This window comes from Podospora pseudocomata, chromosome 7, assembly GCF_035222375.1.
Source record: "Podospora pseudocomata strain CBS 415.72m chromosome 7, whole genome shotgun sequence".
Taxonomy (NCBI): domain Eukaryota; kingdom Fungi; phylum Ascomycota; class Sordariomycetes; order Sordariales; family Podosporaceae; genus Podospora; species Podospora pseudocomata.
Genome location: NC_085891.1, coordinates 335,780 through 362,260, shown reverse-complemented (window position 1 = coordinate 362,260; position 26,481 = coordinate 335,780). Strand labels below are relative to the sequence as shown.

Below are 26,481 nucleotides of genomic sequence, written 5' to 3'. Positions count from 1 at the left end.
AAGTATGAACATCGCTGCTGACACAAAGCCACCGTTTTTATATGTCTAAAAGATAGCAAAATGGTCTATCTGATCAAGGTCTGCTTCGAACGCAGACGGCCGGCAAAACGCTTCAGGAAGTTCGGCCTCCGCAAGTCCCGGCCGGAGTCAGAAGCATCAAGTTTTGCTCCCCAAGGCATTTCCTCTGCCTCTGAGACGGGAGGAGCCTCGATTTGACTTGGAGATTGAGCATGATTGGCTCTATTAGAGTCATCATCCTCGACCTCCTCAACAGGGCCAAGCGTCATTGCCTCAGAAGCACCACTCTCCACAGTCACACTCCTCTGCTGGCTGTGCACCTGGCCAGTGAGGTCAGCGCCAATCATGATGTGTCTCTCCCTCACTGTTTCCGTGAAAATGGTGTAGGGCTGCCGAATCGTAGTCCTGGCGGTGCGTCCCTGAGTGCCGGATACCTCGCCACTCGGTATTTGTCCTAAAGGCACCATTCTCTCCTCTTTCCCAAGGGCTCTCTGAACAAACATTAGCAGCTCCTGCAGCGTTGGATCATCTCCCCCTGAAAAGCGGCACATATTGACATGATCAGCCTCCACTGGCATAGCCTCTTCGTTGCCACCTGCCATCATTCTAGCGCTGGTTTGGTCGACGATACACTTCTTTGTCCCAGGCCAAAACACAGTTTCATACCATGTCACAATGAGATAGCGATCTGTAAGCTCAACAAAGTCGTCGCAAAGTTTGCCTAGTCTGGGAGCAGAGGTGGTAATGGCATTGACAATGGGTGCCACAGAGCCCCTGCGGGGAGAAAGGACGGAATAACTTTCAGCGATGCGCTTCCAGTCTTGTTTCTTTGCTCCGGAGTGAGGGGTGCCAAAGAAAAACTTGACATGTCAGCAGACGATGTGATGTATGCAAGCAAGACGTAAAACTTACCACAGCCTTTGTAGCATCGCCAATGTTGTGAAACCGGCGCTCAGCGCGGGCAAAGCACAATGCTTGTTTGATGATCAAACCTCCCAGACAGTGGGCGACAAAGATGATGGGACGATGAGGGTCAGATCTCCGGCCGGCATCAAGGTTGGAAAGAACTGATCTGGCCATGTCTCGAATATTGGCGGCAGAGTTGTTGAGGTAGATATCACCATTGTAGCCATAAGACAGCACTCTGGTCTTGGGTCGAGCGTCAGGCAACAGCGCCTGGGGCCAGACCTGTTTGGTGTCCTGATGTCGCCATGTCTCGATTGGATCACCGTTGAGGCCGTGAATGAGGACAAGACTGGTACAGCGAGTTTAGCACATCTGACATACTTACAGAGACGAGAAGAAGCAAGGCACTTACTCGAGGTCGGATGAGTCGGGTGTGTGGAGCTCTTTGATGAGCATTCTCTTGGGCTGGGCCATGGCTTCAAAGGCTTGATATCTGCGTCGTAGTGTCGATATAGCCCGAGTTCAATGTTGAATGGCGGCTGGGTAGCGAGGGTCAGGTCACGTGTGGAGGTGTGGCCTGTGAATGGGACCGAAAGCTGTTAAGGCTATGTGTAGGCTGGAGTCGGCGGTTGTTATAAACTCCTGCTGACCTTTATCCAATCGATAAATCAAGGTGATTTGCTGTTGACTTTTGGGTCAGGTAGTCAACCTTGACAACCTGTAAGACTGCAAGCAAGAAATGGAGCAAATTCCCAACCCAACGCACCCAGGTAACTTGATGCGGCAAGTCCGGCTCGAGGGAGACTAAGGTATGCCCCCACTACCTTATGTTGACTTGTTCTCTTTTGTGCAATAACCAAGACAACAAAAATGGTGGAATGGCCATCAAAGGTCCTATGCCAAGCAAACACTAGATCCAGGGGTTATTGGTCGAATCAGACCCGAGGCCTGTGCCTGCTGCAACCAACACTGCCTGATACCTGCCCGACTTACCAGCTCACGCCCGCAAAGGTGGCGATGCATATGGTGCTTCCAAGTGGTCCAGGTCAGAGGTACAGACTCTGCAAGGGACTAATCTGAGTCATTTTGTCCTTGCCAACTCACTCTGTCTGTGCTAGGAGAAGCTGAAAGTTCGCTGTACCGAAGTGCCAACGGGTGCCCAACTTGATATGGAAGCAGGAAATAGGAAGGGAACCTATAATGTTAAGACGCATGATAGCCGAAACGTATAATACTCTACACGCATTCCAGAGCTCCCCAGTCAGTCAAGCTAAACATCAAAAGTTGAACAAGAGACATCACCTTAATTCACTGCCACGTCATAAGTCCCAATCATGGCCGGCGACTCCCAACAATCTGGATCTATACACCTTCTACATGCCCCCAAAGAGGGCCTCATCGAGCTTGAGTAGTGCTCACCTACCTTTGAAATACCTATCAGTCTCAAATACGCTGACCACCTTGACCATAAGCATCATCGCTGTACATGGCCTCAACGGACATTACCTTCACACCTGGACTCACACGGATGCTCCGGCCAAGCCGGTTCACCGTTGGAGTAGGTTACTACGGAAGGGTGCTGCCAAAATCGACACAGACACAGTATGGCTGCGTGACCTTTTGCCCGAAAAGTTGCCAAACGCTCGCATCATGACCTTTGAGTATGATTCATCCATATTTGGCAACAGGTCAACATTCGGGATAGAAGAGAATGCCGCAAAACTTTTGGAAGAGTTGTGGAATGTGCGGGAAGACGTAGGTGACCGTGATATGCAAACGTCTTCACGCAGGCTCGCTGACATTGGAATCTAGGAAGCAGAAGGCCGCTCAATTGTCTTTATTGGGCATAGTCTTGGTGGTATTGTCATTAAACAGGCCATATCTACAGCTAATCAGAACCGACGGCGACTCTCACAACCCTGGTACGCTGACATAGCGGACTGCACTAGAGGCATAGTAAGTCATTTGAGTACCTCCCTATCGTACAAACTCCTCCCAGTCAGTGCTGACAGAAGATAGGTCTTTTTTGGAACCCCTCACCGAGGTGCTGACAAAACAAAGTGGCTCGGTCTTGTCTCACGCATTGTGCAAACAGCCACCAACCAGCCCAAGTCGAGATTCATCAATGTGCTCGAAACCCATTCAGCACATCTACTAGAGTTCTCCGAGGACTTCAAGCCTTATGTCAATCAGTACGCCATTGCCAGCTTTTACGAAGAGCAACCGCATCGTCTCTTGGGCAGCCTGGTGGTGGAGAAAATGTCGGCCGTCTTGTGGCTAGCACATGAGGAGGCGGTCATGATGGGAGGTGATCATTCGAGCATGTGCAAATTTGGGAAGAACGACAAGAGGTTTGATCTTGCCTGGCGGGCAATTCGACGAGCGTCAAAGGGGAGGCCGGATAACAATAGTGCAGTCGTGATGTGACAAGGGCTGTAATATCAGGGCTTGGAACTTCATGGTTCAATTCAGGCTTATAATCTTCAATGGCCTCGAAGGTCTGTGATACCGAGAAGAAGAAGGAAATACAGTCTTGATGATCCTGAACGCGTATTTTATCCTCCCTTGCCTGGCCCGTGCCCTTGTTGGCATCAGGCCGCTGCCAAGTCCTCCGATATCTTACAGAGCCAGTGGGCTTCCTTTGATAACCATCATGCCTTCTGATTGTCTGCCTCACTTTGACGACTGGTTCACAACGTGTAGTTACCCCTCCTTGCGGTGGTATCGACAGTGTTGTTGGTGGTGGTTGCGAGTGGTTGGCTTTTGCCGTGTGACACGTGATGATGAGCTAAGGCTGTTGACTCATATCCAGGAATGAGTCAGGTCTTTTGTGAAGTCACTTTGGTAAACAGACATCTTCAGTCTATCTGCTTACTATAAAATTCTTGGATATGGAAGACGGCGGACTTCAGATGTCATTAGGTAAGCCCAGACGCGTTAGCAGCTCGACGGGGCCTTGGTCTGTCCACTTCCTCATCCTGCCTTCATCCGATACCCAGACCATGCCCAAATACCCTGCAGCATTAGCATCAGCTCCGTTCATTCCAGCCTGGGTTCTCGGGATCACCAGGAGCCACTCCCGCGTAAGAATAATGTTGTGTGGAACTATCTCGGTAGCATCAACCCCATCCGGCGCGTTTGGGATATAACCTGCCTTCATCAATGCTTCTTGAGCAGCAGCTGTAAACTCAAAGTACCTTTCCCAGGCCTCTTTTTCTTTGGAGAGCTCATCCAAACGTCCATCAATATCATGTTTGTAGTACTTGAACGGAATGCACTTTGGTTCCTCGTACTTTGAAGCCGAGTCCGGCCACAGTTCAAACTCGGCCTCATCTGGAACTGCAAGTACTTGCATGTGCTTGTGCAACCTGCTGCACCCGCTATTGATTCCACAGTTGAACATTCCCATGTACCGCCTGGCGCCAGGCTTCTTCGCTTCCCAGTCTTTGTTCAACACCGACAATACCCCCCACAAAGTACCAAAGTCGTCGAAAGTCAGGCTCTCGTGCTGTCGTCTGTGTCCATTTTGCGTCAGGAGCAAGTAATGAGGCCGGGCGGCGCAAAACTTGTTGAAGATCATGTAGTGCCCGAGACCGACATCGGCATTGGAGTTGCGGACCTCAAAACCAGTGAGACTGATGTCGCTTCCAGGCAAGTATTCGGGGGTTTTTGGCCGGTGGGCTGTCCACCCATTGCTCGAGATAGTGGCTGAGGAAGCCGAGGGGGTACTGCCAGAACTGGAGACTTCGGGTTTGGAAGCGTGGCCTTTGAGGATTCGGAACTCGAACTGAAGTCAGAGTGTTAACCGTGAGTGAACAGCATGGCGTTCAGGAACAAACCTGGGAACTTACTGGAAAGCCGTTGTACGTTTCTCTGATGACTTGATGGTCACCTTCGTATATGACGACGCCTTCTTTTACTCGTTCATCGAATTCCTCCAGTAGCGCGTGCTCGTCGAGCTCCATATGAAAGTGTTTGGGATGCACCATTGTGGTACCGAATGCGGAGGAACTTTACATGTGTAACCTGGTAGCCTTGTGATGATGGTTGAAGTCTCGAGCGGACTTGGTTTCGGCAGGTGGTTGGTTCAACAAAGTTGGCAACTCGAGCCATGTCGTCAGATTTCAAGAAACTGCCCAAGTGGGTCAGTTGGCTGCTGGTTCAACCAATCGCTGCTCGATTAATGCATCGGGGCGATGTCCGGCAGTCTTTTTGAACCAATCACTTTTGTAAACTTCATGTGCAAATGCTTATGATCATTTTCCGATACTGGGCACCTTATCTTTCATTGAACCTTTCTCATTGAAGGTTATCGAACGATCATTTCAACAACATGTTGAAATAAGTTACCATGTTCGACGGGAACGAATGGCCAGGTGAAGGGCCCAGGTGATCCACCGTTCTTGGTCGAGGCAGGACACAAGTTTCAAGATGACAATGGCCCATGTCACGAGTCTTAGTGCGGCGCAGATGTACATCCAGATATCCACAGACATGGAACTTGGCTGTATGGAGATGGGTCAGCGGTGGTGGCGGCACAGCATGTGCTTCAGCTACCCGATGGAAGCCAGCTACGAGCAAGAAAGTGCCTCGTCAGCTCCAACCAGATATTATGAGCCAGGTAGGTGGTGAAGTCTAGGTAAGAAAAATGAAGCCTTAGATCTAGTTGATAAATAGAAAGCTTCAGGAGCCAACTTACCGAATATATAGCTGGTATTGCCACACTAGACACAAGGCTGTGAATGCTTCTTAACCGACATATATCGACAACTCAGTCATGCAGCTCTTCGATAATTGTGGGTCAAGCTACCACGATGGGATTTAGCTAAATCAGGACCTGATCCAACTCAGCAGAACACCATATCTTACTTCATTTTGTGTCCGTGCCGAGTACCGAGTTGGTGGTGGATAGGTGGCTGTGCCGCCATCAAACGTAATGGGATCTTCGATCTTCGGCTACCCTAGTAAGGCACGGCGCGGCGGGTCGGTCAAAGGTGGGCTCGCTAACCGTATATCCGGGCTGGTCCAATAGTCAAAATCCTACAGAAACACATATGTTGGTCAAGGTAGGGAGACTGTGACCTCCCAGAGGCCCATCAGCCCTTCTGCGATTAGCTTCTTCTCCACTACAGCTCGAACTTCATGATAGAACGGTGGCGTCGTATAGCGAAAAAGATGGGCCACCTAAACCTGGGCATGGCCACGGCTGTTAATGCTACGTTGACGATATATTTGGGTTGAATGTGGAAGAACTATGAGATCATAGGGCGTGATAGAAAATGTATATCAACCCGACTTGTGTCACCACTCTTCCCCTTTCATTACCTCGTCAGCATCAGCTCGATCACTTCTGTCATTCTCGTCTTTCTTTCCCATCTCGCCGGTCGAGATCTTCAACTCACACTATCCATTCCTTATCTTATTTGTTAATATTTGAACAGGGTTCAATCTCAGTTTCTCTTGTCTTGCAAAATTCCTGCTGAAAATGTCCAGGCAATCCCGCACCCCTTCTCCCCCTCCCTTGATGGTCACTCATGTTGATGAGAGACTTGAGGGTACTGACCGCGTCAGCGCTGCAACTTGGACGAGGGAGATCATGTGGGATGATCCTTACCCTCCTACTGATGAGCAGCTGGAAGCATTCGGACGACAGTCATATGACTGGCTCGATAACAAGTACGGATCCAGAGCCTTTATCGGACAAAGCAGAAGAACTGGATCTCTCCTGGTTGCGACCATGTACATCCCATTTGGACTTGACGGCGGTGTTATTTACCAGAGCACCATTCCCCGAGGTGTCTTCCGACAGGAAATCTCACAGTACGGCTCCACCTACGCAGTGAACTGGTGGCATGCTGCTTCGTCCTTCGTCACAGTCACCAACCCTACCACACGCCAGCGGGAGGTCAGAAGCAACAGAGACGGGCCCCACCCCGACCACATCCACGCGGAGGATGTCCTTTACTACCTCGTCGAGCGAAACTACCGCGATAGGTTCATCCGTGGAGGAAAGTTCTACGCGCGCGATGGTCCTATCCGTATCATCGTGTATGGATTCAGACCCGGATACGACTACCGTCCTCGCGAGCAGCAGACTAGGGACCCTTACATCGGAGTCCAGGAGCTTTGCGCCCCGGGTCATCAAAAGAATGCCTGCTGTCAGGATATCTGCGCCCGCCTTGGCTGCACTTGGATCAAGCCGCGCATTCTCCGGGTAGCAACGAGCTCTACCAGCGCTGGTGGTGGCGGTGGCGGCGGTGCTGGAAGCAGCCGTGCACCACCTCCAGCCGGCGGTGATGGAAGCCGCCGCTCGGGTCCCAGCAGTGGTCGGCCTGGTGCTGGAGGAGGGGACCCTTATGGAGACAGCTCCCGCCGATCCGATTCAACACGGCCTGGACATCCTGGTGGTATGACGGAATTAACCATGAAGATGTCCGGAATGAGCGTCAAGAGTTCCAGGCGGGATGATACCAAGGTACGCACGGATGGCCGTCACTCGAGCCGCAAAGAAGAGGTCCGTTCTTCTTCTCGGAGGGAGGATGTTTATCGCGATGATGGCCGTTCGAGCACCAGGCGCTCTGAAAGGGATCCCTATCGCGATGACGGAAGAAGCAGCAGGCGTACAACAGAGGCTGTCTATCGTGATGAGCGGGACCGATATGGAGAGGTTCGTCGTGTGATCAGAGGTTGAGCTAGAGGGGCTTTAGATAAATGGCATATGACGGTGTTTAGGGAGGCAAGGTAACAATCATGGCGTCAGGCGTGTTGGTTCAGGGGCAAGAAGTATGTAGCTGGTCTCATACAAATGTCGTATCCTTCTTTGCTCCGCGTGCTCCATTATGCTTGTCTCAAATTGTAAAGGTACCTTATAGCCTGAATGGAACAGTCAAAGCGTCAAGGCATTCCATTCTCTGCTCAACTTTGTCAGCAAATCCTCCTTTGAGCCCGTAAACTAGACGATAAGAAACGAAGAGATAGGTGGTAGTCAAATAGAATCCTTCGCTCTCGCAACAACGCAAAATCTGTTACTATCTCCCACCAATCACCTCCCCCACAAGTTTCAGGAGCAAGCCATGAATCTTTTTGATCTTGACCCATGCCCCACAGTTCTAATTCTCATCACACTCCACTCTACAATCTACAGCTCCGCCAGCAGCACCGCACGCACATCGTTCAACCCAACTTGCGAAGGTCATACTACTTTCAAACAGCCGATGTCCAAAGCAACCACCTTCGCCCACTCCTTGAAAACAATCACACCATCTATCGCTCATTTTCTCCGGTCTCTAGATGCGATTTGCCTCAATCACATCTTTTTCTCATCTCCAGAAATCTTCCAAGACCCGGAGACTGTTATCAGATCCTACCAGTCCACTTCATCTATCATTTGGAACTCTCCAACTCTCATACCTGGAAAAAGTGACGGGGAAGGGCGCTTAGAAATTCACTCGATACCTTCTCCATCAAGTCTCTCAGAGCAGCTGGAGATGATCAGGCTCCGAGGACATGTCGACACGATTCTAGTGGAAATGGCTGTCGAAGTTGAGGAACGTTGTCGCGAAGTCGTCTTACCCCGCTCAGCCAACGAGTGTGAAGAATACCCAAAAATGACACATGGAAGACGTGACGTAGAGCAAGACAAAGACGTCGGGGCTTGTGGTCTTCAAGGAGACTTCAAGGGATTAGCTACGGAATGTTTACGTGTGTTGGAGAGGATGGGGGGAGTATCCGAGAAAGAAGGATGTAGGGAGAGCTAAACCTGTCATGTTGATTGCCATCCATCGCAACATGGAAAACATGAGACAGAAATTTTGGATATTTACTGTGAAGTCTTTTTGTGTGCGCAATGAATTGCGGGTAAGGACGGTTGTCTGAAGGTGGGGTAAGTAAAAGGGGCCAGAAAAAGGGGTAGGAAAAGGGGTGGCATAACCGTGCACAAAAGGCAGGTATGAAGTTATGAGTTATGCAAAGTTGAGATTCAGATGCATGTGCAATGACCCTTTTGATGTCTGAGCGGGCGTCAAAGCAGAAGGAATCTGCAAATAAGTCTGGATGACAGTAATTCCGAGCCGTCGACAAAGCGATCAGTGACACCCTGCAGGCAAAAAGTTCGCTTGCCAATGTCCCAAAGCTCCCTGACTGGTTGGACGACTGGTCCATGCATGGCACCATCGATGCAGCTCGATAGAGGCTGCATGCGTTAGCTTTGCATGGCTGGCCAGCAGTCAAAGAAAGGAGGGTTTTCTGGAGAAAGATAGCTGCCGCTGTTCATAGCTAGGCACCAGGGAGACGTGGTCTAAAACACAATCAGTAGCACTTTATGTCTGTTGATTTGGATTCGGAGTATATCTCGTCGATTGGACTACCTACCTAGGTACATTAGGTAGGTCCCTACTATAGCCGGGGATTAACTCTACAAAAGTCATCACATGCTACTCCAAGATAGCTTCAGGTGCAAGCCTCAACCCGTTGGAGAATATCTCCGAACCTGCAACATCAGCTCCACCAGGTCTCATTTTCGGTGAAAGTCTGGCCTCTCGTTCGTCCATGCAGGATACTCTAGAGCCACACCCTCACTTATGCGGCACGTCATGCAGCAGCAGCGGCCTCCGGACCCGCTTTCATTCGCCCGAAGATCCATTTTGCGAAAAGTCCAGGTCGATTTCTTCGACAGAGATATTCGCCCAGTCTGCCTGATGGATCCGATCTGCGCAGATGGGGAGGATTACCTCATCAGTGCGGCTCGAGCCATGCGAGCTGCTTTCTCTTGTCGGTATATGTTGCTTGGCCAGCTCAGAAACTCTCCAGCTTCTTTCAGGATGCGAGCTCAGCAGTAGGGAGAGGTCGGCAAGTGATTCTGAACGCTACAGGATCTTTCGTCCGTGTGAAATACCGGAGTAGCGATTCCAAGCCAAAGCAATGTCAAGACCACGAAGCCTTCAGCCCCCAACCAGAAGTGGAGAACCTCCGTTAATAGAGGAACCCGGATCTTCCAGGGGCTGGATTACCGACGACCAAATCAGCTATCACGGGGCCTCGTCACATGCGCCACAGCCGACTATTTCGCAAGAGCCAAGCTGGCAGTACTCCTTGCAGTCGATAATGGCGCCTCCAGTCACTTCATATGATGGGATACCATTGCCAGCGCCGAGGACGTCTAGCGAGAACGAAAGCTCCAGAGCCACTGCAGGATACAAGGACAAAAACAGAGATATAGAGGGGGAAGGGGAACTGCCCCCAGAAGATGATGTTGTTGTTCCAGAGTACTCTCACTCAGCCTACAACTACGGAACTTGGAGTGCGGCGGATGATAGAACGCTTGTACTGGCGCGGTCTCGTGGCAAGCACTGGGTGGAATTGCAACGAACCTACTTTCCGACCAAGACGGCTAATGCGTGCCGCAAACGATACGAACGGCTTATGGAGAGACGAGGCGCACTTGAACAAGACAGTCAAAGGCTAGAGCGCATTTCTCACGAGTACATGGCCCTGCGTAAGCAGATGTGGACTCCGCTGGCGGATCGGGTGGGGGAGAAATGGGAGGTGGTTGAGGCGGCGTGTATGTCGGCTGGCATCCGCACCATTCAGTCCAACGCCCGCTCGCATACAAATCGATGGCGGAAAGAGAGTCGGGCATCTCAGAAAGGCCGCGAAGCTCCGTTGCTACTCCCGCGAGGCCCTCTCAACACCGGCATGCCGACGTTGCCCACCTCAGAAATGGGCTCAGCAGACATGGCTGGGGACTTCGAATCACCTATCCCTCTTCAAGGGCCAGTGCACTACCAGCCTCACAGGGATGTTGGTCTTATGCCACCCCCGCCGTTTCCTCTCTCGAGCAGTGGATCGCTACCAGCAAATGGGACAACGCCCTCAATACCTTTTGCTGGGTACCTGCATGTCAAGTCTACCAGACGACCAGTTGTTTCCCGGACGAACACAGAAGGGCGTAGTACAGTAGCAGAGCCTGGTTGGAACACGAGCAACTAATTTCTATCTCGGTACACAGGTGTGATCAAAGCAAGAAAACTCATGTACAATAGCACTCCAGCACCAAGCCAATAGATATGCCATTAACACTACGATACACCAAAATGAAATTCAAACTCAGAGACAATGCACACGACATTCTAGCCAGAACAAAAAGAAAGATAAAAAAAGAAAAGAAAAGGAACCAAGGAGACCAAAGAAATTGCAAAACCACAAAAAAAGCAAAAAGAACGCAACAGCAAAACTACATCAATGTCCTGTCCAGAAGGCGTATCCAAAACTGTTCAACCATCTCGCGGTACCTACCTGTAAAATAGAATCAATGAGGTGTCAGTCTCACTTGACGTTCTACTCGCCTCACTTCCCCTACTGCCTGCAAAGCTCCTTCGGGGTTACGCCGATTGGTTCAATCAAGAGACCCCGTAGCGGTCCCAGAGTTTCGGGCGGTCCTGCTCGTCGGTGGGATGTCTATCTTGTTGCGCTGGTTTGTGGTAGAAGCAGAAGTGGTTGAAACAGATCGCGTTGCAGCAGAGTTGCCCTTGCTGCTCCTGTCGCCAATGGATAGGGCGGGTCGAGTAGCTGGTGTCTGCGGTTTGTTTGCAGATTGGACAGTGTTAGTCAAGTCACGAGTTAGCGGAATGATGGATGTTGATTTCGTTGGAACCGTTACGCTTGATCCTGTTTGCGAGAAACGAGAAGAGAAAATAAGGGTTTGGTTGGTTCTTTCCGGGTTTCTTTCTTGCGTGAGTCCTGCTGTTAAAGATCGACCGGCCGACACTTTGGGTGAAATATCGGATGAGGTGGCGTTGGACTTGGGTCTGCCCACCGTCCGCTCGGCTGACAGTTTGGGCGACCGCGTCTCTAGAAGGTCCAGCCGCCCCATTGCCTTTTCCAGTCCAGAGGTCAGGACTGGGGTCTTTTTCGCAGAGCCACGCTCTTTGACCAGATCAAGGTATACATCATCGCCCCCTGAATGGGGAGGGAGCGCACGGCTGTAACTACCACCAGAATATCCAGAGCCGTCGTACTGATAGTTATTGTAGTAGTCGGCATATTGATTGTAGTCGTCATGCTTCGTCTTTGAGCTGCTGGGATATTCTTGGCCATAGCTATCATAGTCCTCATCAGTTACCCGGCCCTTCTTTCGCGACCTGTATCGTGAGGGTTCCTGTTCATATCATGAGGGCTCCAGCTCATATCTTGATGGCTCCCTCTCAATACGGTCGTCCTCGTATCGCCGAATCCGGTCGTTGGAGTGGCGTGATCTGGAGCGCGGTGTTACTGATGGTCCCCCACGCCCACGTCCCCGGTAATAGTCGGATTCGGGTTCGCCCCTTATCGCCGGAAGTGATGTATCTAGAAATGAGTTCCAATACTGGGAGCTCAGCGGTTTACCATTGTCGTACTTATTTGGGTCAATCTCGGCCCAGTCCTCAGCCGTGAGGGGAATACCAGTGTCTTACACATCGGGTCCTCTGCCAAAACTCCTGGAACTCTGCTCGCTCCTTGGATTGCTGAGACTACTAGTCCCACTAACAACATTCCCTGTACCGTCCCGATCATCCTTGTCCCTCGCCGTTTCAATGACTCGTATCAAGAACTCTATACCCCATCTCGACAGTACCGTTCGGCAACAGGGTGTTTTTGTCATGCTCTTGTCACTGCATGGATTGACCTGTTGTGGGTCATTCAAGGCCTGTTGACCATAAACGTACATTTGGAGACGGCGATTTTCGAAAGGATCACGGGTTGGGTGTGCTTTCCGCCATTCTCTTTCATGGCGAAATAAAACGGTGTCTTCTGCATTATATCCACCAGGAAACACTGGGCCTTGCCTCCCTCCTAGCCTGTTGGCATTCCACCAGGATGGCGCTTTGCTTGGCCCAAAGTCTCTCATCCCTTCTCGGACCAGTCCCCGAGGAATTGTTGACTGTCTGATGCAATATTGGCCATGCTTCTCCCGGTGGCATAAAGTAGCAACGAGGGTATGCTCTCTTGTGTAGGTGCCCTCGCTAATCTTTCCTTTGGGGTCAATTGTGACAAGGGGAGTATCTCGGCTTGGAACAGGTAGTTCAACTCAGTATAATAATCTGTTATGGCCTCAAGGTCCTTGCCCCTTGCCATTTGGGTAGGAAAGGCAAGGCCTACTTATAGTCCTCCGGATCCCCAGGACCGTTCTGAGCTCCCTGGTCCTCGAACCTGTCTTATCTGTCTGCCTTGGCCGGGCACCTCCTTCGGCGTCCTGGCCACTGATTCCACCAGTAATAGGTACATATGATTCCTGTCCTGCAGTCTTCTTGCAGCTCGTATGGGTCCTCAGTCCCTCCTGCCCAACCAACCCGTATCGGCACCCTGGTTCTGCCTTCGTGGTGGTCGCCGTGATGCCTCCGCTGAGCCCCGGTGGGCTCAGTTGGTTGCCGGCCCCAGATATTCTGATCCTGGGCATATCGTTGGGCTATTGTTGGTTGGAGTGTGTACTGTCTAGGGGCACTGAGTCGTGGGCCCGTGTGACATCAATGTAGTTGTAGGCCCGGCGGCTAATGTCTTCTAGGTCAACCCAGCTGGGTTTTGAGTAGACGATCCAGCTTCGGTACCAAGTTGCCTCGTCAAAGCCGCTCTCACTTTCGGACCGCTTACGCTCTAGTCTTGGTGGATTCGTGCCAAGAAAAGACATGTCGAAGCGGCTGTCGAATGCAGGTGATTGCAAGTCGGTACCTGGGTATATAGACAATGTTAAACAAGTTTGATTGATCAAAATAAGCCAAATGATTGACGGTAAGGAAATGGGATATATGTAATGTGCCGCAGAGACCAATATGTTCAGAGAAGAGCTTTGCCCGCCAGGGTATTATTCGAGCATGAACCTCGCCAGCGAGGAAAATGAATAGATAGTGTAAGGTGATCAACGTCAAAGAAAATAGATATTGTGCTGTAAGACTTACCAAGAAGGCTCACACACAGATGATAGTAGACTTTAAGTAAATATTTCCGAGTGTAGATTTGATGTTCAAGACATCGAGTTTCGATAACGACATGCCTGATCCAAAACAGGTCGACAGGGTCTTCGCCTACCTAGCTAGATAGGTAAACACCGCATTGTCGGTTTCTTGGAGCCCGGGGCCGCCGTGACCATGCGGTCGTACCTATATACAGTGGGTGCACATGTAGTTTAAACGAAATGCCAACGCAGGCATTGGTTCAGAAGTTAGGTATCCTGTGTGCGCTGTTGGTTTGCATGGATTATATCTGATAGTCAAATGCCTGTTGGTCCTTGTCCTGGGGTCGACAGGTCAAATGCACTCGGTGTAATTAATAGCCTGTATCGACCGTGAATATGTAAGAACCTTCGCCGGTATTGGGCACAGTCGACTTCACAGTCGTATGCACAGTGTTAGCACTGTGGCTCCTGTCGCTGCGCCGCCTTCAAGTTTACTCCCTAACATGCGGGCAACAACTCCAAGCTTCTTTGACATCCCCAACCACCACCATCATGTTTACCCCACACAGTCCTTTATTTCGACTTCCGATCAGCGTCCGAAATCACATCTATTACCTATGTGCTCGCACCAGCTCTCCCTATTCTACTACACTAGGGTTGATCTTCCATCTCAACAGCTGTGGAAAGCCTCAAGCTTACAATGAGTGTCACACGGCAAAAGCCAACCACTCGCAACCACCACCGACAACACTGTCGATACCACCGCAAGGAGGGGTAACTGCACGTTGTGAACCAGTCGTCAAAGTGAGGCAGACAATCAGAAGGCATGACGGTTATCAAAGGAAGCCCACTGGCTCTGTAAGATATCGGAGGACTTGGCAGCGGCCTGATGCCAACAAGGGCACGGGCCAGGCAAGGGAGGATAAAATACGCGTTCAGGATCATCAAGACTGTATTTCCTTCTTCTTCTCGGTATCACAGACCTTCGAGGCCATTGAAGATTATAGCCTGAATTGAACCATGAAGTTCCAAGCCCTGATATTACAGCCCTTGTCACAATGAGAGTGCTAAGACCGTTTGGAGCTTGCTACAGACTTGCCAGGCCATCCACGAAGAGTTGACATCCTTGATATATTCCAGGGGCATGTTCGTCATCCGTTACTTCGGGCCTGGCTCTCTAAGGTCGCTACTCTCATTGTCAACCACCACCCTAGCATCTTTGACCTGCCTCAAGATTGTACTCAACCAGGCCGCATGCCACGGTGGGCTCTTGAGTCCATGCTGTCGGAAGAACAAATGGGCTTCTTATTGGGCTTTCAAGTCGCGAGATGCATGCACGTGGGCAGCGCACCAGTCCCACGATCCGCCTTTGAGAAGCGATGATACTCGGTCCCAAGAAATATTGGAAGAGTGGGAGGCGACGGTTGTTTACTTATCCCAAGGCCTAACAGCAGGGCGGCTTGAGCTTGCTATTGTATGCGACGTTGCTTACGACGACCCATGCATTGCTACCGCTGTTATCACATCGTTGCGCTTTCTCCCCCGTCTGAAGGACTGTCACGTCAGATTGTCGGCAGCTCGAGAACCAAAACTGCTGCGAATGGCAGAGTCCTTGGTGGTTGGCCTGACCGGCAACATTCAACCTCGTCCCAAGATGCTCAATACCCGTGGACAAGCGGCTGGGTGTAATCTACTCAGCCTCCCGCGCGAGATACGTTTGCGCATACTCGAGTATACTGATTTGGTGACTCCCCTCAAGGAGGTCAATTGGTTTCGCCAAAATCGACAACATGGGCCTGGCTATTTGGCTAGTCAAATGGCGCCCAATCACGTGGCCATCGACCATCACTGTCCTTTGCACTTTCAAAGCGGATATCGATTTGGTTGGTGTTGGAGGAAAGCCGGCAATAAAGCTCCAATAGGATGTTTCTGTCGCCTCGCTCACTCCTCTGCTTCATCTTCCTGCCGATGCTGGGCCCCGCCCACGGCCTTGTTTCTCATAGGTCGGAAGCTTTGCGATGAAGCTCAGCACATTTTTTTCTCCCGCAACCGTTTTATCATTCGGGACAACTTTAATTGGCTCGTGTTAGTCGAGTATCCCCACATGAGCTTTGCAGCGAGCGACTTTTTGAAGTTTATGGTTACTGAAAAAGTGCCTGTCACATCTTCGGTTACTGGAACTTATCTTTCCGGCTTTTAGCTACCGCACATGGCCCCTAGAAAACCATCCAGCTGCGCTTGACTGGACCAAGACTATAAAATGGGCACGCAGCAAACTGAACCTCCCTGGGTTGACCTTGCGGCTTTATGTGGAGGATATAGTCTACTGTAGGCATAGTGACTTGCCCGAAAATTATGAGAACCTCACCAGAGTCCAAGGGGACATGATTACGGGTGGTTATGCACGCATCACGGCACCCTTTGCGTCTTGGGGTGTGGCTAGCGAGGCTGAACCGGGAGGACTAGGGAGATTTTATGCCTACTACCTGGTTCCCTGGAAATGGCCAACTGACCAGAACTTCAAGCGTGAGAATTAAGGAATAGTTCCAGTGATCGCTGGCCACCACATTCTTTCAAAAATAATTATTAAAACAAAACCCTTCAGTAGGCGTGGAGTGGGGAATCAGAAATACAAACCAATGTTGCCCATTTTGAAATTTGATCTCGCGTGAAGTGCCGTTGACCGCCTCCTAAGACCAACAAGTTGGGTAAAGCGTGGCCAGGGCTCTTGCCGATCAAGCAAATATCATGCGGAACGCATTTGCCTCTGGCCAAAGCAACGACCACACTGAACACCTGCATACCTACCTAGGTAAAGCACCTGGAAAACTTCTGCAAAACAGGTGAAGTCATGGTTTTCTTTCACTTTTGTCCAACATCGAAACAAACAGCCGTCTCTCAGCCATGCTGCTACGGTCTGATCGTGCGAACCCGCTGCTGCGCCTCTCGCCCAAGACACGCCGCCGCATTTACGAGTTCATGGGCGTCGCAGCTACAGAGCATGTCGCTGCAAGTCTTGTCTTCAACTTACACCGCAACCACCATATCTCCGCAACGGATAAGCTGGTAGAACGACATCTTGGATTTCATGGTCTTTTGCTATCATGCCGTACAATCTATAAAGAGGCCGCTGGTCTGCTGTACGCCGAAAACGTCTTCGTCATTCACTCTTCCCCAGGCCCTTCCGACCCACTGTTGGCCCTGACAGGTACGGCTCTGGGTTCGCTGACCTGCCTCAAGGTGGTGCTAAACCATACATCCTGCCATCAAGAGACTTCAGGAGGGGACAACGTTGCTGACTGCTGCCTGGCAACCGACGAGCTCCCCTGTGTCGGAAGATCCTGGTGTGAAAGGACCCACAGCAAAGCTCACCAGCCCCCTTTGCGCAGCACAGATCCGTCTGCCCTGTCTCTGCTGTTGAAGTGGGAGGCAGCAGCACGCCATCTTTCGCAGATACCACAAGATCGCCTGACGCTTTTTTTCGTCTGCGACGTTGATCATGGAGATGTTGAGGCGGGAAAGCTTGCTCTCGCGCCTCTCCTTACGCTGCCCCGTCTCAAAGGCTGCCATGTCAGACTTGGGAATAGGCCGGACTTTGAGCTGCAGAACCTGGTAGATGAAGTGGTCCAGAAGTGTCTTGGACTCGTACCTCTCCCAAGAACCCAGTGTTCAGCTGCAAGTCCTTCACAAGTTGCCTCGCATTTCCTTGACCTTCCTCGTGAGTTAAGGCTCCGGATCTTGGGTTTCACCAATCTAGTTACCCCCATCAAAGAGGTATCATGGGATGGGCAGGCCTATAGGGCGAATCGACCGACATATTCGATGCGGCACCAGGCGGGCTACAATAACGACCTGCATATTTCTTGCCGTCGTGACCATCACCACGGATGCCAGTTCAACAACTGCTGGCTTGAGTGTACCACACCCGGTAACTACCACGCCGGCTGCTTTTGTCGTCTGCAACACACTGCCATCTCATCGCACTGTCGGTGCTGGGCTCCGCCAACAGACCTCTTCCTCGTATGCCGAACTCTGTACTACGAGGCTCAGCACGTGTTCTTTTCCACCAACCGGTTCATCGTTCACGACTATGGCGACATGCTGGACCCTGACATCATACCATCTCTGCCCTGGGTGGACACCTACCCAAACACTCGGCTCACGGCTAGTAGGTTTCTGAGGGATCAAGTGCCCTCCAACAGTCTCGCGTCTCTTCGCTTTCTTGAGCTTGTGTTCCCCGCCTACATGCATCACTCTTGGCCCAGCAGCCCTGACCACCCGGCCATTACAGATTGGGTAGACACGGTTGAGTATGTCAATGACAAGATCAACGGCCCAGGTCTCACCCTGAGAGTCATCACGATTAATCCCCCGGGCACCCCACCAGTTGGTCACGACAGGTTGACTGTCGATCAAGGAAGGCAGATCGAGCAGGCCTACCACAACATCTTGAGCCCTCTTGCCCGATTCCAGGATAGCCGTCGTGGCCCTCTGCATCGATTCTACGCTCACTTGGCCTATCCTTGGGCGTACACGGAGGATACCATGACCATGATGGCAACTGATGTGCAAAAGTACTATGCCTTCATCAGATCTCAGGAAAACAGGCTCAAGGAAGCGGCGGAGAAAATGGTGCTGGGGGATGACCGGTATTACAAGCAGATGAGTTTCAACGCTTGCAGCACTCGACTCGAACCTCTGGAAGCCCCCGAACCCCACACTGGCGATGACAGTGATGCACAATCTCCTACCATCGATTACTTTCACGAAGTATCACATGAAGTCCTGAATAAGCCTCTAGAGGTTTGGGAAAGAGAGGAGAGGGAAGGCAAAGAGCCAAGGATCAGCTACTGGCATTTCTGTCACGAGGTCATGCGTTCTTCTGGTTGATGTTGGGAGGTGCACTGAATTTTCACGATACCTGTTATCGCTGCAAGTTACTATCGACACTATCGGGCTAGGAGCCTTTGATGGTTTTGCAAGATGAATAAAAAGACTCGCTGAGCTATCATGGCCGGCATGAAAAGTGTTGTATCGGGCGTGGTAGGTATAGAGCCCCCGTCAATATCACTGCTGACCCTCACGTTGAGGGCCTCACCATCCTCGATTATAAACCCAAAATATGTTTCATGGCTTCCTGAAAAGATCTTGCAACAACCCCGTACACTCATCATGCCACGTTTGGTTTTCCGGCTCAACCTACAAATCCTCCTTTTGAAACACTCTGCCTCCCCAGGAGACCATATCAATATACTCCCTCTGAGCCCTCTTCTCAATCGCATGTACCTTCTGATCCTCCGTCAAATCCTCCCCATCCAATTCCTCACCCTTCTCTCCGCACAGCGGCTCACTTCCCAGGACAATGACATGACCTGCGTACTTCAACATCAGAGTATTCAACACCAGGCGGCCCATCCTCCCATTTCCATCCCCAAAAGGATGAATAAAGGCAAATTTGTGGTGATATCTCGCCGCAAGCTCATACGGCTCGCTGTAGGCCCTCTGTTCCCTGCAGTCCTGGTTCAGCATATCGACAAATTCTTTCATATACGACGGCACGGCGTTGGCTCGTATGCAGAGTGTCTTTTTTGGTTTCCCACCACCTTTTAGATCGTATTTCACAGCGGCTTCGTGGGTCCTGTATTTGCCCGCGCCGATCTCGTCATTTTCTTTGGCAGAGCGGCTACCTGTGCTGAGTTGGTTGCAGAGGATGCGATGGGTTTGGAGGATGAGCTCTTCTGACCAGGGCTCGTTGCGCAGAATGATGTGGTTGACAAGTGAACCAAGGCTTCGGCGTGCTGAGCGACTTCCTTGTAGGCGCGTTCGAGGTCGGCGGACTTGCGACCGTTCAGGGCGAGATCGGCTAGGACGGCGTCACGGTGATGAGAGGGGGTTGTGGATGTAAGTTTATTGGACTCTGCTTCGGCGCGGTTGGGTGGTGGATTGCGAAAGATCTCGCGACAGAGTTCGGCGGTATATGAAGTGTTGTGCCGGCAGTTTCGATACGATTGGAGCCGTAGATTAAGGCGATGATGGAGGATTCCAAGGAAGCGGTGGTTGGATCATGAGACGGTGTGGGCAACGCGCTGCTGAGGTCAGAAATCCAACTGGATTCAGCACGGTTGTTGGCCGACATTTCGGCTTTGTTCGATGCTGTATGCAGTAAGTTTAATGCGAAAAGAGCGATCTGTCTTTCGGTACCCGCTGGTTGAATTGGATGTCTCTGGGCAGGTGACTGTTGAAGGTTGTGGTGGGCACCTGCTATTTAAGCCTACCTTACCTACCTTACACTGCAGGTATAGTCATCGCAAGCCACATGTGCGCCCAGAAGATGGTTTAAACCGTCAGAAAGGTCCAAAAATAAAGCCAGATTTATTAAGGTTCATCTGCGCCAAGGTCTGGCTCCAACTATCCTAATGCAACTTTCAAATGACTTTCTCTTGGAGCGATGATGATGATCGGTTACCATGGTATATCCGTGCCATCAGTCGCGGGCTTTTTTTTTTTTTTTTTTTTTTTCTTTTTTTTTTTTTCAGCGGAGGAATCTTGAGTTTTCTGCCTGTCAGAAGAAACTGCTCTTTTATTCCGTCGTCCCTTGCGCTGTGCAGATCAAAGAGTCCTGGCTGCGAGAGCGACCTCTCTCCGTCTGAGCAGTCTGACCTTTTGTCCCCGCGGTTCTGCTTAGTGAGTTCTCTCTGGGCTTTCAGCATCTTTGTTGCCAGGATCAGTCCGACATCTTCAACAATCGTCCCTGCCGATAGATTGGTGATATCCGGTCTCCAATTGGTGATCACTTGCAAACGCGCCGTGCTCAGTTCCCCAGTCGTCGTTCCCTTCCATGGGCAAGCATAGATGACCGACTTGGCATATTTCTCGGACCTCTCAAAGCGACCAATCTGGTTGTCACTTTGCGAAAAAAGTGCTTCACCAGCCGCGCAACAGTCGAGGACAACAAGCACATGGCACTTTGCGCTCGGAATCAAACCCTTGAGATGAGACCACTGGAAAGATGCCTGGGGTTGGTAGCGTTGCTTGCTACAATTAGGACTTTAGTTGGAAGAATAAGTCCTAGGTGGAATCATGAGTATGTAAGCACTCACATTCCCTCGATGAGAATGGCCGCCTGTGAAGCTTGCCGGTCTCGCATGTCTTGGTTCACACTATTGTCATGCTGCTCTGCATGAAGCCGAAGTAGAGTCAAAACGTCTGATCGGAGTCTCTTCATCCGCCTGGGGACATTGTGACTGAACAACTATCAGCACTTTGTGGCACAGTCATGCACACCTTACATAAGTATCGGCCAGTTACCTTGAGAACGACAGTCCTGTATTGGCTGACCAGCCACCTTGTGAAGACAGAATGATGATTTTGTTCCGAGCCTGGCCGTGTTCATAGACTGATAGGTGAGATAGCACTGTTGGCCGTATGGAGTCCCATGAGTTCTTCATCGGAATGACAAGCACACTCGCTGTACAGCCCTTGCTTTCGAATGCCTTGTGGAGGTCATCGATTTCCTGATTTAGGGTTGGATGATCGGTGTAGTCGAAACGAAGCAGTAGAATATCTGGTTTGAAGTGGAGTGCCCGACCAGTACCTGTGGAAGTGGGATCCGCGGTAGAAGTTTCTCGCTTTCTTTTTGTCACTTGCTGGGGTGTCATGGTAATGAGTGAGTAATGTGGTGGCCTTTCGCTCTGCAAAACAAATCTCCTCGGGCGATCAAATATGTGAGAACAAGCTGAGCAATACTAGAGTATGACAGCGTTCAACAGTGTATTCTTTGCGGAACAATCGGGATATATAGGGCAAGTAAGGTTAGTAGGTATCGAAGGCTGCTAAACAGAATTCATCAGTCTGGAAGGTTCCTTCTGCTAACTCAATTAGCGTGTAACTGTTTAGGCCTGAGGGGACCAGAGCCGTTGGCTTGAGACATTAGAAGTTCACTGCATATACAGATACCAAGAAAGATGTATTGGCACGCCTCAGGACATTGTGAATGTCAAGTTTCTCTGACCTCTTCCCAGTGAGAATCACGTGTGCCAGGTACAATGCCATATGCAGCTCTTTTTTAATCCATTGTATTGCAGACCTTCATAGCGATTGTTCTACCTATGGGATGGAGCTTCTTCAACACAAATCAGGCGCTCTCATGTCATCTCGAGCCCTGAACCTCGTCTTATATTTCAAAAGCCCCCTTGAAAAATGCGTTGTCCACCGCTTTGGCCAGACTTCTTGCCTCTCAGCGCCTCCCATTCACCTTCCAGAATCCCAAACTCAACCATGTCCCACCACCGCCTATCCATGTAGATGGTTTCTCTCTTTCTGCCCTCTTCTTTGAATCCCAAGCTCTTGTACATGGCAATAGCCCTGTCGTTGTAAGAGGCTGTGGTTAACTCGACACGGTGCATGCCTGCAAACTCAAAGGCCCAGTCAAGCGCCCAATTCACAGCCTCCTTTCCGTATCCATTACCCTGGTGCTCCTCCGCAACGCCCAGTCCCATTCTTGTCCAGCGCCAATGGTCAGTCTGGGGCGCAGTCGGCTTGCCCAGCATCAGACTGCCGATGGGGATGGCACTTTCCTGGGCTGCACGGAGACTGTTGCCCGGGAGACCGGGTGCAACATCTTGCTGTGCCTGAGGATTGGGTAAGCAGATCAATACGGCTAGGAGGCTTGCCTCAAGTCCCTTTTGGACCATGACGCTACCGACGGTGCCGCTGAGAGGGGTGTACAAGGTAGGATCGCCAAATCCTTGGTTGACAGGATCCCAGAGCATGCGGGCCACAAGGGGGATGTCCTGCATATCGATTGCACGATAGATAAGGCGCTCTGACCGGAAGGCCGTTGTAAATTTTGCCGTGAGGGACTCCATTGTTTGGCTTTTGTTGAGATATGGGTGAAACTTTTACTCAGAGAAGAAGCTTCCACTTGCAGCAACAGCTTGAGGCATCATAGCAGGAGCTTCTCCGAACAGCTGGTCTTATAAGCGACCAACGGTCTTTCAGGTCTTCTTTGCTGGTTTCTTTGAGCTGCATCGAGGTATACCTTGGACAGGGGGAACAATCTTAAGAAGATATCAAAGACACAATGGTGAAGGGAAACTGCAGCCGCAATCCACGCTTGAAAACAGGCAAGCTATAACCCTGATGAAATTACTCCTGCATTGTACCAATCAATGCCACCGCGTACAGTTATTGAAGTGGAAAATCTTCCTCATTATTCAGACCGAGGTGCAGATTGTGCTGAGCCCGCGCCAGGACTCAGGGGTAAAGTCAGGGGACATAAACAACGCACATGATTGAACTGCGAGGGGCACCTGCACGAGTATACTACACTGTAACAACGTGGTTGTGGTAAAAAGAGAGTACAGCTGAACTGACCTCGGATTCCTAGAGTAGGGCCTTTTCGGGCTATCGCGACATGGGGGCCAAAGCATCCGCATCCGGACAAAGAACAGCTATCAACATCCCATTGCACGCACCATGAGCTTTCTGAGTGCACTAAAAATTACTCCCACCGGCGTACCCATTCCAAGACCTCCTGGTTGAATCGTTCCGGCTCCTCCCAGAACAACCAATGGCCGCTCTCGAAGACTGACATCTGGGCCTTGCTTTCCATGTTGACCCCTCTCCCATTCTTGACCCTCTCGACGACCTCCCTCATTCCTTCCAGCGAAAAGCATCCACTCCTTCTCCCAGCCATCACCAGTGTAGGCTTGGTGATCAACTCGCATGCTTCACGGTGGTCATACCTTGTATGATCAGCCAGCAATCTCGCCAACCACCTCCCATCACAAACCCTGCTGATACTTGTGAAATACTCCTCGTTCTGCTGTCGCTCCTCTGGACTTCTATCCCTATCCTGGGAAGAAGGTTGGTAGCGATACCCCAGGCATTCGTCCACCAATCCAACATATGTCTCCTCCGGTCTCTCAACCCAGGCCGCTTGTGCTGCGAGCATGCTCTCCTCGTCATAGCAGCCCCTGTGGGCCTTTTTCTCGTCCCATTCGAATCTCAAATCCCGATCTTGAAGTGGTGCTTGGTCGACAAATAGAAATGAGGTAAACTCGGCATCCCCGAAAAGCTCAATGTAGGTCCAGAGAATAGCGGCGCCGATTGACTGTCCAACTGCTGTGATCTTGTACTTCTTTCCAGGGTTGAGGGAATATATGTGTAAGAGAAAATCCCTCAAGTCAGAAGCTAGACGGGCGACGTGATATCCTCCTTTGGAGTGACTGGACCGGCCATGACCCCGCGTATCTAGGCCGAGCACCCAAGAGCGTTCAGAGAGAGCAGGGAAGTTGCGGGTGAAGTAGGCGGAGGAGCCGGAGAACCCATGCAAGAAGAGAATAATGCTGTCGTTGACGGGTGAAGGGCTTGGTGTGAGGGGGGTGGAGGATTGGAAGGCTAGGGTGGTGCCATCGTTGGCAGAGAATGTATAATATTCCATCGTTGCTTCAAGAACACCTTCAACCTTGGTATGGTCTCTCTTGGTGTGATGCTTGACCAATACGGAGTATTGACTTTCCCACAGCTTGGGGATGAGGAGAGCAAGGCAATTAGAGTTGCCCCGCACTGGCCCCACCACCACTTCTTAGCACCACAACGCCAAATTTTGGGGGGCTTCACTTCCTAGCAACCACTGTCATCACCAGTAACTTTGACTTTGCAGTCGAATCGCCCCGATGGCCTGGGTATACGAAGGTTCAATGCCTTTTTCTTAAGTTTTGGTTACTCTATGGCACTTGCGGTTCGCAAACGCGCCACGCAACTAACCAAAGCGGCGCGTCGTGGTAGCGCGTCGAGCTGGAATCAGTTGTGCATGACCCCCACCTTGCCCGCATCACTGGCTGGACGGTAGTCCTTTGGCAGCAATAACGTTCAGGCAAGGTATGATATGGCATTGAACGTAGGTATTTTCATGACTTAGCTAACGTAAAGTAAATAGAGCTATAAGACTTTAGAGCTTTCACGCGTCAGAGTTTGTTCTCAACCCCAAACCTCTCTCGCCATTCTCCCTTCACCGTGTCAAGAAACCCATCTCGCGTCAGGACATCAACAGCCACACCCGCCATCCCCTTGCCCACCCTCAAGGCTCGGTCAAAAGCCCACTTGGTTCCCGCTGCCTTCTCAAAGTCGGCACTATGAGGGCCACCTTTTTCCGGCCCGGCAGGGATCGCAAAACTGACATTGATCGACGGCAAAGCATGGCTGATGTCCCCCTGATCGGTGCTCGCCTTGACATACGTGTACCCTCTCTCATGAGCCCGCAATTCCGGCCCAACGGGATACGGGTCTGGCATTGAGCTCCAATGTTCAGCAAACGAAGCGGCCAAATGCATGTTGGGGACATGATCTTTGTATCCCTTGATCACCTTGATCTCCACAGTGCAACCAGTAGCCTGAGCACCGGCACCGAAGCACGCGCCGACTTTGTCAGCCAGCGTATCGACACGGGACGCGCTCGAGGATCGAATCGTGCACACAGCCGACGAGTACGCGTGGATAATATTGGTAGCATCTCCTCCGCCGTTGGTAATGGCAAAACCGATGATATCGCTCGGCTGCGTCTGTTGACGCAACATCGAGATGGAGTTGTAGGACGCCACCAGCGCATCCAAAGCGTTGATTCCCTGCCACGGAGCATTGGCCGCATGGGCTGCCCGGCCAAAGAATTCCACCTCAAGTCGGCAGAAGGCTGTGGTTCGAACGAATGGCGAGTTATTCAAGATGGAAGGGTGAGATATGAGGGAGATGTCAACCTTGTCGTAGGCACCTCGGTTGAGAAGCTGGATTTTACCCCCGTGGTACCCTTCTTCTCCTGGGGTGCCAAAGACATAAACCTTTCCGGCCAAAGAGTGCTTCTCTATGATATGGGCCGTCGCGAGTGCTCCAGCGAGGGAAGCAGAGGCGATAAGGTTGTGACCACAAGCATGACCAAGATTGGGGAGGGCATCTGACCAATGTCAACATTATGAGCACAGAGGCGAGTCCAAAAGAGGTCGACGTACCCATCTCGACATTGAAAGAGACGGCCGGTCCCTTTCTGCCGCTATCGTAGACTGCTATCCATGCTGTCTCGATTCCGCAAGCAGACGACGTCACTTGCCAGCGCTCAGGCCGCGAGCGCATAAACTTGGTGAGAGCTTCGTGAGCCTTGAACTCCTGAAAAGCCGGCTCAGGATTACTGTGGATGAACTTGTTCAAGTGCCACAGCTTCTCCGACTGACTGTCGACAAATGAGGCAATTTCAGCCAGATGGTCGTGAGGGCCCTCATGCTGGAGAGTTGGGGCGGTGTTGGCCGCCGCGTGGCTCTTCTTGGTGATCTGGCTTTCTCGAGAAACAAGGACAAAACCGTCCTGGGCCATTCTTTCTCTGGCCGACAAGGTACCAAGCGTTGACTAGACCGGATAGTCCTGGCTCATTAGTTGGAAGTTGAGTAGAAAGCCGTCACGGGACACTGGCTGGTGTCACGATTACGACCCGACCGGCGGTTAATCTTGGGTGGTACCCTGCCAAGCCGACTGCCAACCGGAATGCGTTCCTCCGGAAGCTGTCCTTCGTGGATAATTCGACCGGAAAATACCGGCAGTTGGCGACCTCGTCTGCGTGCTGCTACCACCTTAAAACGTGACGC

General features: G+C 51.2%; 9 protein-coding genes across 9 annotated transcripts; 4 read left to right on the top strand and 5 right to left on the bottom strand.

Moving 5' to 3' along the window:
• Positions 1-5: 5 nt before the first annotated feature.
• QC762_704050 (uncharacterized protein) lies at positions 6-1,745 on the bottom strand. The gene is made up of 3 exons (XM_062893257.1): positions 1,337-1,745; positions 931-1,273; positions 6-878 (listed from the first exon to the last, which is right to left on the bottom strand). The coding sequence occupies exons 1-3, from the start codon at positions 1,396-1,398 to the stop codon at positions 66-68; spliced, it is 1,218 nt and encodes a 405-aa protein (XP_062738882.1). The 5' UTR covers positions 1,399-1,745; the 3' UTR covers positions 6-65.
• On the top strand, positions 1,651-3,361 carry QC762_704060 (uncharacterized protein). The gene is made up of 4 exons (XM_062893258.1): positions 1,651-2,332; positions 2,397-2,679; positions 2,737-2,880; positions 2,944-3,361. The coding sequence occupies exons 1-4, from the start codon at positions 2,259-2,261 to the stop codon at positions 3,349-3,351; spliced, it is 909 nt and encodes a 302-aa protein (XP_062738881.1). The 5' UTR covers positions 1,651-2,258; the 3' UTR covers positions 3,352-3,361.
• Positions 3,362-3,733: 372 nt separating this feature from the next.
• QC762_704070 (uncharacterized protein) lies at positions 3,734-5,023 on the bottom strand. The gene is made up of 2 exons (XM_062893259.1): positions 4,776-5,023; positions 3,734-4,711 (listed from the first exon to the last, which is right to left on the bottom strand). Exons 1-2 carry the CDS (start codon positions 4,911-4,913, stop codon positions 3,833-3,835), a joined length of 1,017 nt encoding a protein of 338 aa, XP_062738880.1. The 5' UTR covers positions 4,914-5,023; the 3' UTR covers positions 3,734-3,832.
• Positions 5,024-6,409: 1,386 nt separating this feature from the next.
• QC762_704075 (uncharacterized protein) lies at positions 6,410-7,615 on the top strand (the record flags this gene model as incomplete). The annotated part of the gene is made up of 1 exon (XM_062893260.1): positions 6,410-7,615. One exon carries the CDS (start codon positions 6,410-6,412, stop codon positions 7,613-7,615), a length of 1,206 nt encoding a protein of 401 aa, XP_062738879.1.
• A 2,228-nt stretch (positions 7,616-9,843) lies between these two features.
• On the top strand, positions 9,844-10,911 carry QC762_704080 (uncharacterized protein; the record flags this gene model as incomplete). Its single annotated transcript, XM_062893261.1, has 1 exon — positions 9,844-10,911. One exon carries the CDS (start codon positions 9,844-9,846, stop codon positions 10,909-10,911), a length of 1,068 nt encoding a protein of 355 aa, XP_062738878.1.
• A 5,842-nt stretch (positions 10,912-16,753) lies between these two features.
• On the top strand, positions 16,754-18,739 carry QC762_704090 (uncharacterized protein; the record flags this gene model as incomplete). The annotated part of the gene is made up of 1 exon (XM_062893262.1): positions 16,754-18,739. The coding sequence occupies one exon, from the start codon at positions 16,754-16,756 to the stop codon at positions 18,737-18,739; it is 1,986 nt and encodes a 661-aa protein (XP_062738877.1).
• Positions 18,740-22,029: 3,290 nt separating this feature from the next.
• Positions 22,030-22,716, bottom strand: QC762_704100 (uncharacterized protein; the record flags this gene model as incomplete). Its single annotated transcript, XM_062893263.1, has 1 exon — positions 22,030-22,716. The coding sequence occupies one exon, from the start codon at positions 22,714-22,716 to the stop codon at positions 22,030-22,032; it is 687 nt and encodes a 228-aa protein (XP_062738876.1).
• Positions 22,717-23,351: 635 nt separating this feature from the next.
• QC762_704110 (uncharacterized protein) lies at positions 23,352-24,293 on the bottom strand (the record flags this gene model as incomplete). The annotated part of the gene is made up of 1 exon (XM_062893264.1): positions 23,352-24,293. One exon carries the CDS (start codon positions 24,291-24,293, stop codon positions 23,352-23,354), a length of 942 nt encoding a protein of 313 aa, XP_062738875.1.
• Positions 24,294-24,570: 277 nt separating this feature from the next.
• QC762_704120 (uncharacterized protein) lies at positions 24,571-26,348 on the bottom strand. Its single transcript, XM_062893265.1, has 2 exons — positions 25,855-26,348; positions 24,571-25,799 (listed from the first exon to the last, which is right to left on the bottom strand). Exons 1-2 carry the CDS (start codon positions 26,210-26,212, stop codon positions 24,820-24,822), a joined length of 1,338 nt encoding a protein of 445 aa, XP_062738874.1. The 5' UTR covers positions 26,213-26,348; the 3' UTR covers positions 24,571-24,819.
• Positions 26,349-26,481: the final 133 nt, after the last annotated feature.

Bases quoted from the DNA above. Each gene is read 5' to 3' on its own strand.
- QC762_704050 (XM_062893257.1), bottom strand. From the start codon at position 1,398: ATGGCCCAGCCCAAGAGAATGCTCATCAAAGAGCTCCACACACCCGAC. The intron at 1,274-1,336 runs GTAAGTGCCTTG...TCGCTGTACCAG, and splicing joins CCCGACTCATCCGACCTCGA to TCTTGTCCTCATTCACGGCC. The intron at 879-930 runs GTAAGTTTTACG...TGACATGTCAAG, and splicing joins GCGATGCTACAAAGGCTGTG to TTTTTCTTTGGCACCCCTCA.
- QC762_704060 (XM_062893258.1), top strand. From the start codon at position 2,259: ATGGCCGGCGACTCCCAACAATCTGGATCTATACACCTTCTACATGCC. The intron at 2,680-2,736 runs GTAGGTGACCGT...ATTGGAATCTAG, and splicing joins TGTGGAATGTGCGGGAAGAC to GAAGCAGAAGGCCGCTCAAT. The intron at 2,881-2,943 runs GTAAGTCATTTG...GACAGAAGATAG, and splicing joins CGGACTGCACTAGAGGCATA to GTCTTTTTTGGAACCCCTCA.
- QC762_704070 (XM_062893259.1), bottom strand. From the start codon at position 4,913: ATGGTGCATCCCAAACACTTTCATATGGAGCTCGACGAGCACGCGCTA. The intron at 4,712-4,775 runs GTAAGTTCCCAG...CTCTGACTTCAG, and splicing joins AAACGTACAACGGCTTTCCA to TTCGAGTTCCGAATCCTCAA.
- QC762_704120 (XM_062893265.1), bottom strand. From the start codon at position 26,212: ATGGCCCAGGACGGTTTTGTCCTTGTTTCTCGAGAAAGCCAGATCACC. The intron at 25,800-25,854 runs GTACGTCGACCT...GACATTGGTCAG, and splicing joins CTCTTTCAATGTCGAGATGG to ATGCCCTCCCCAATCTTGGT.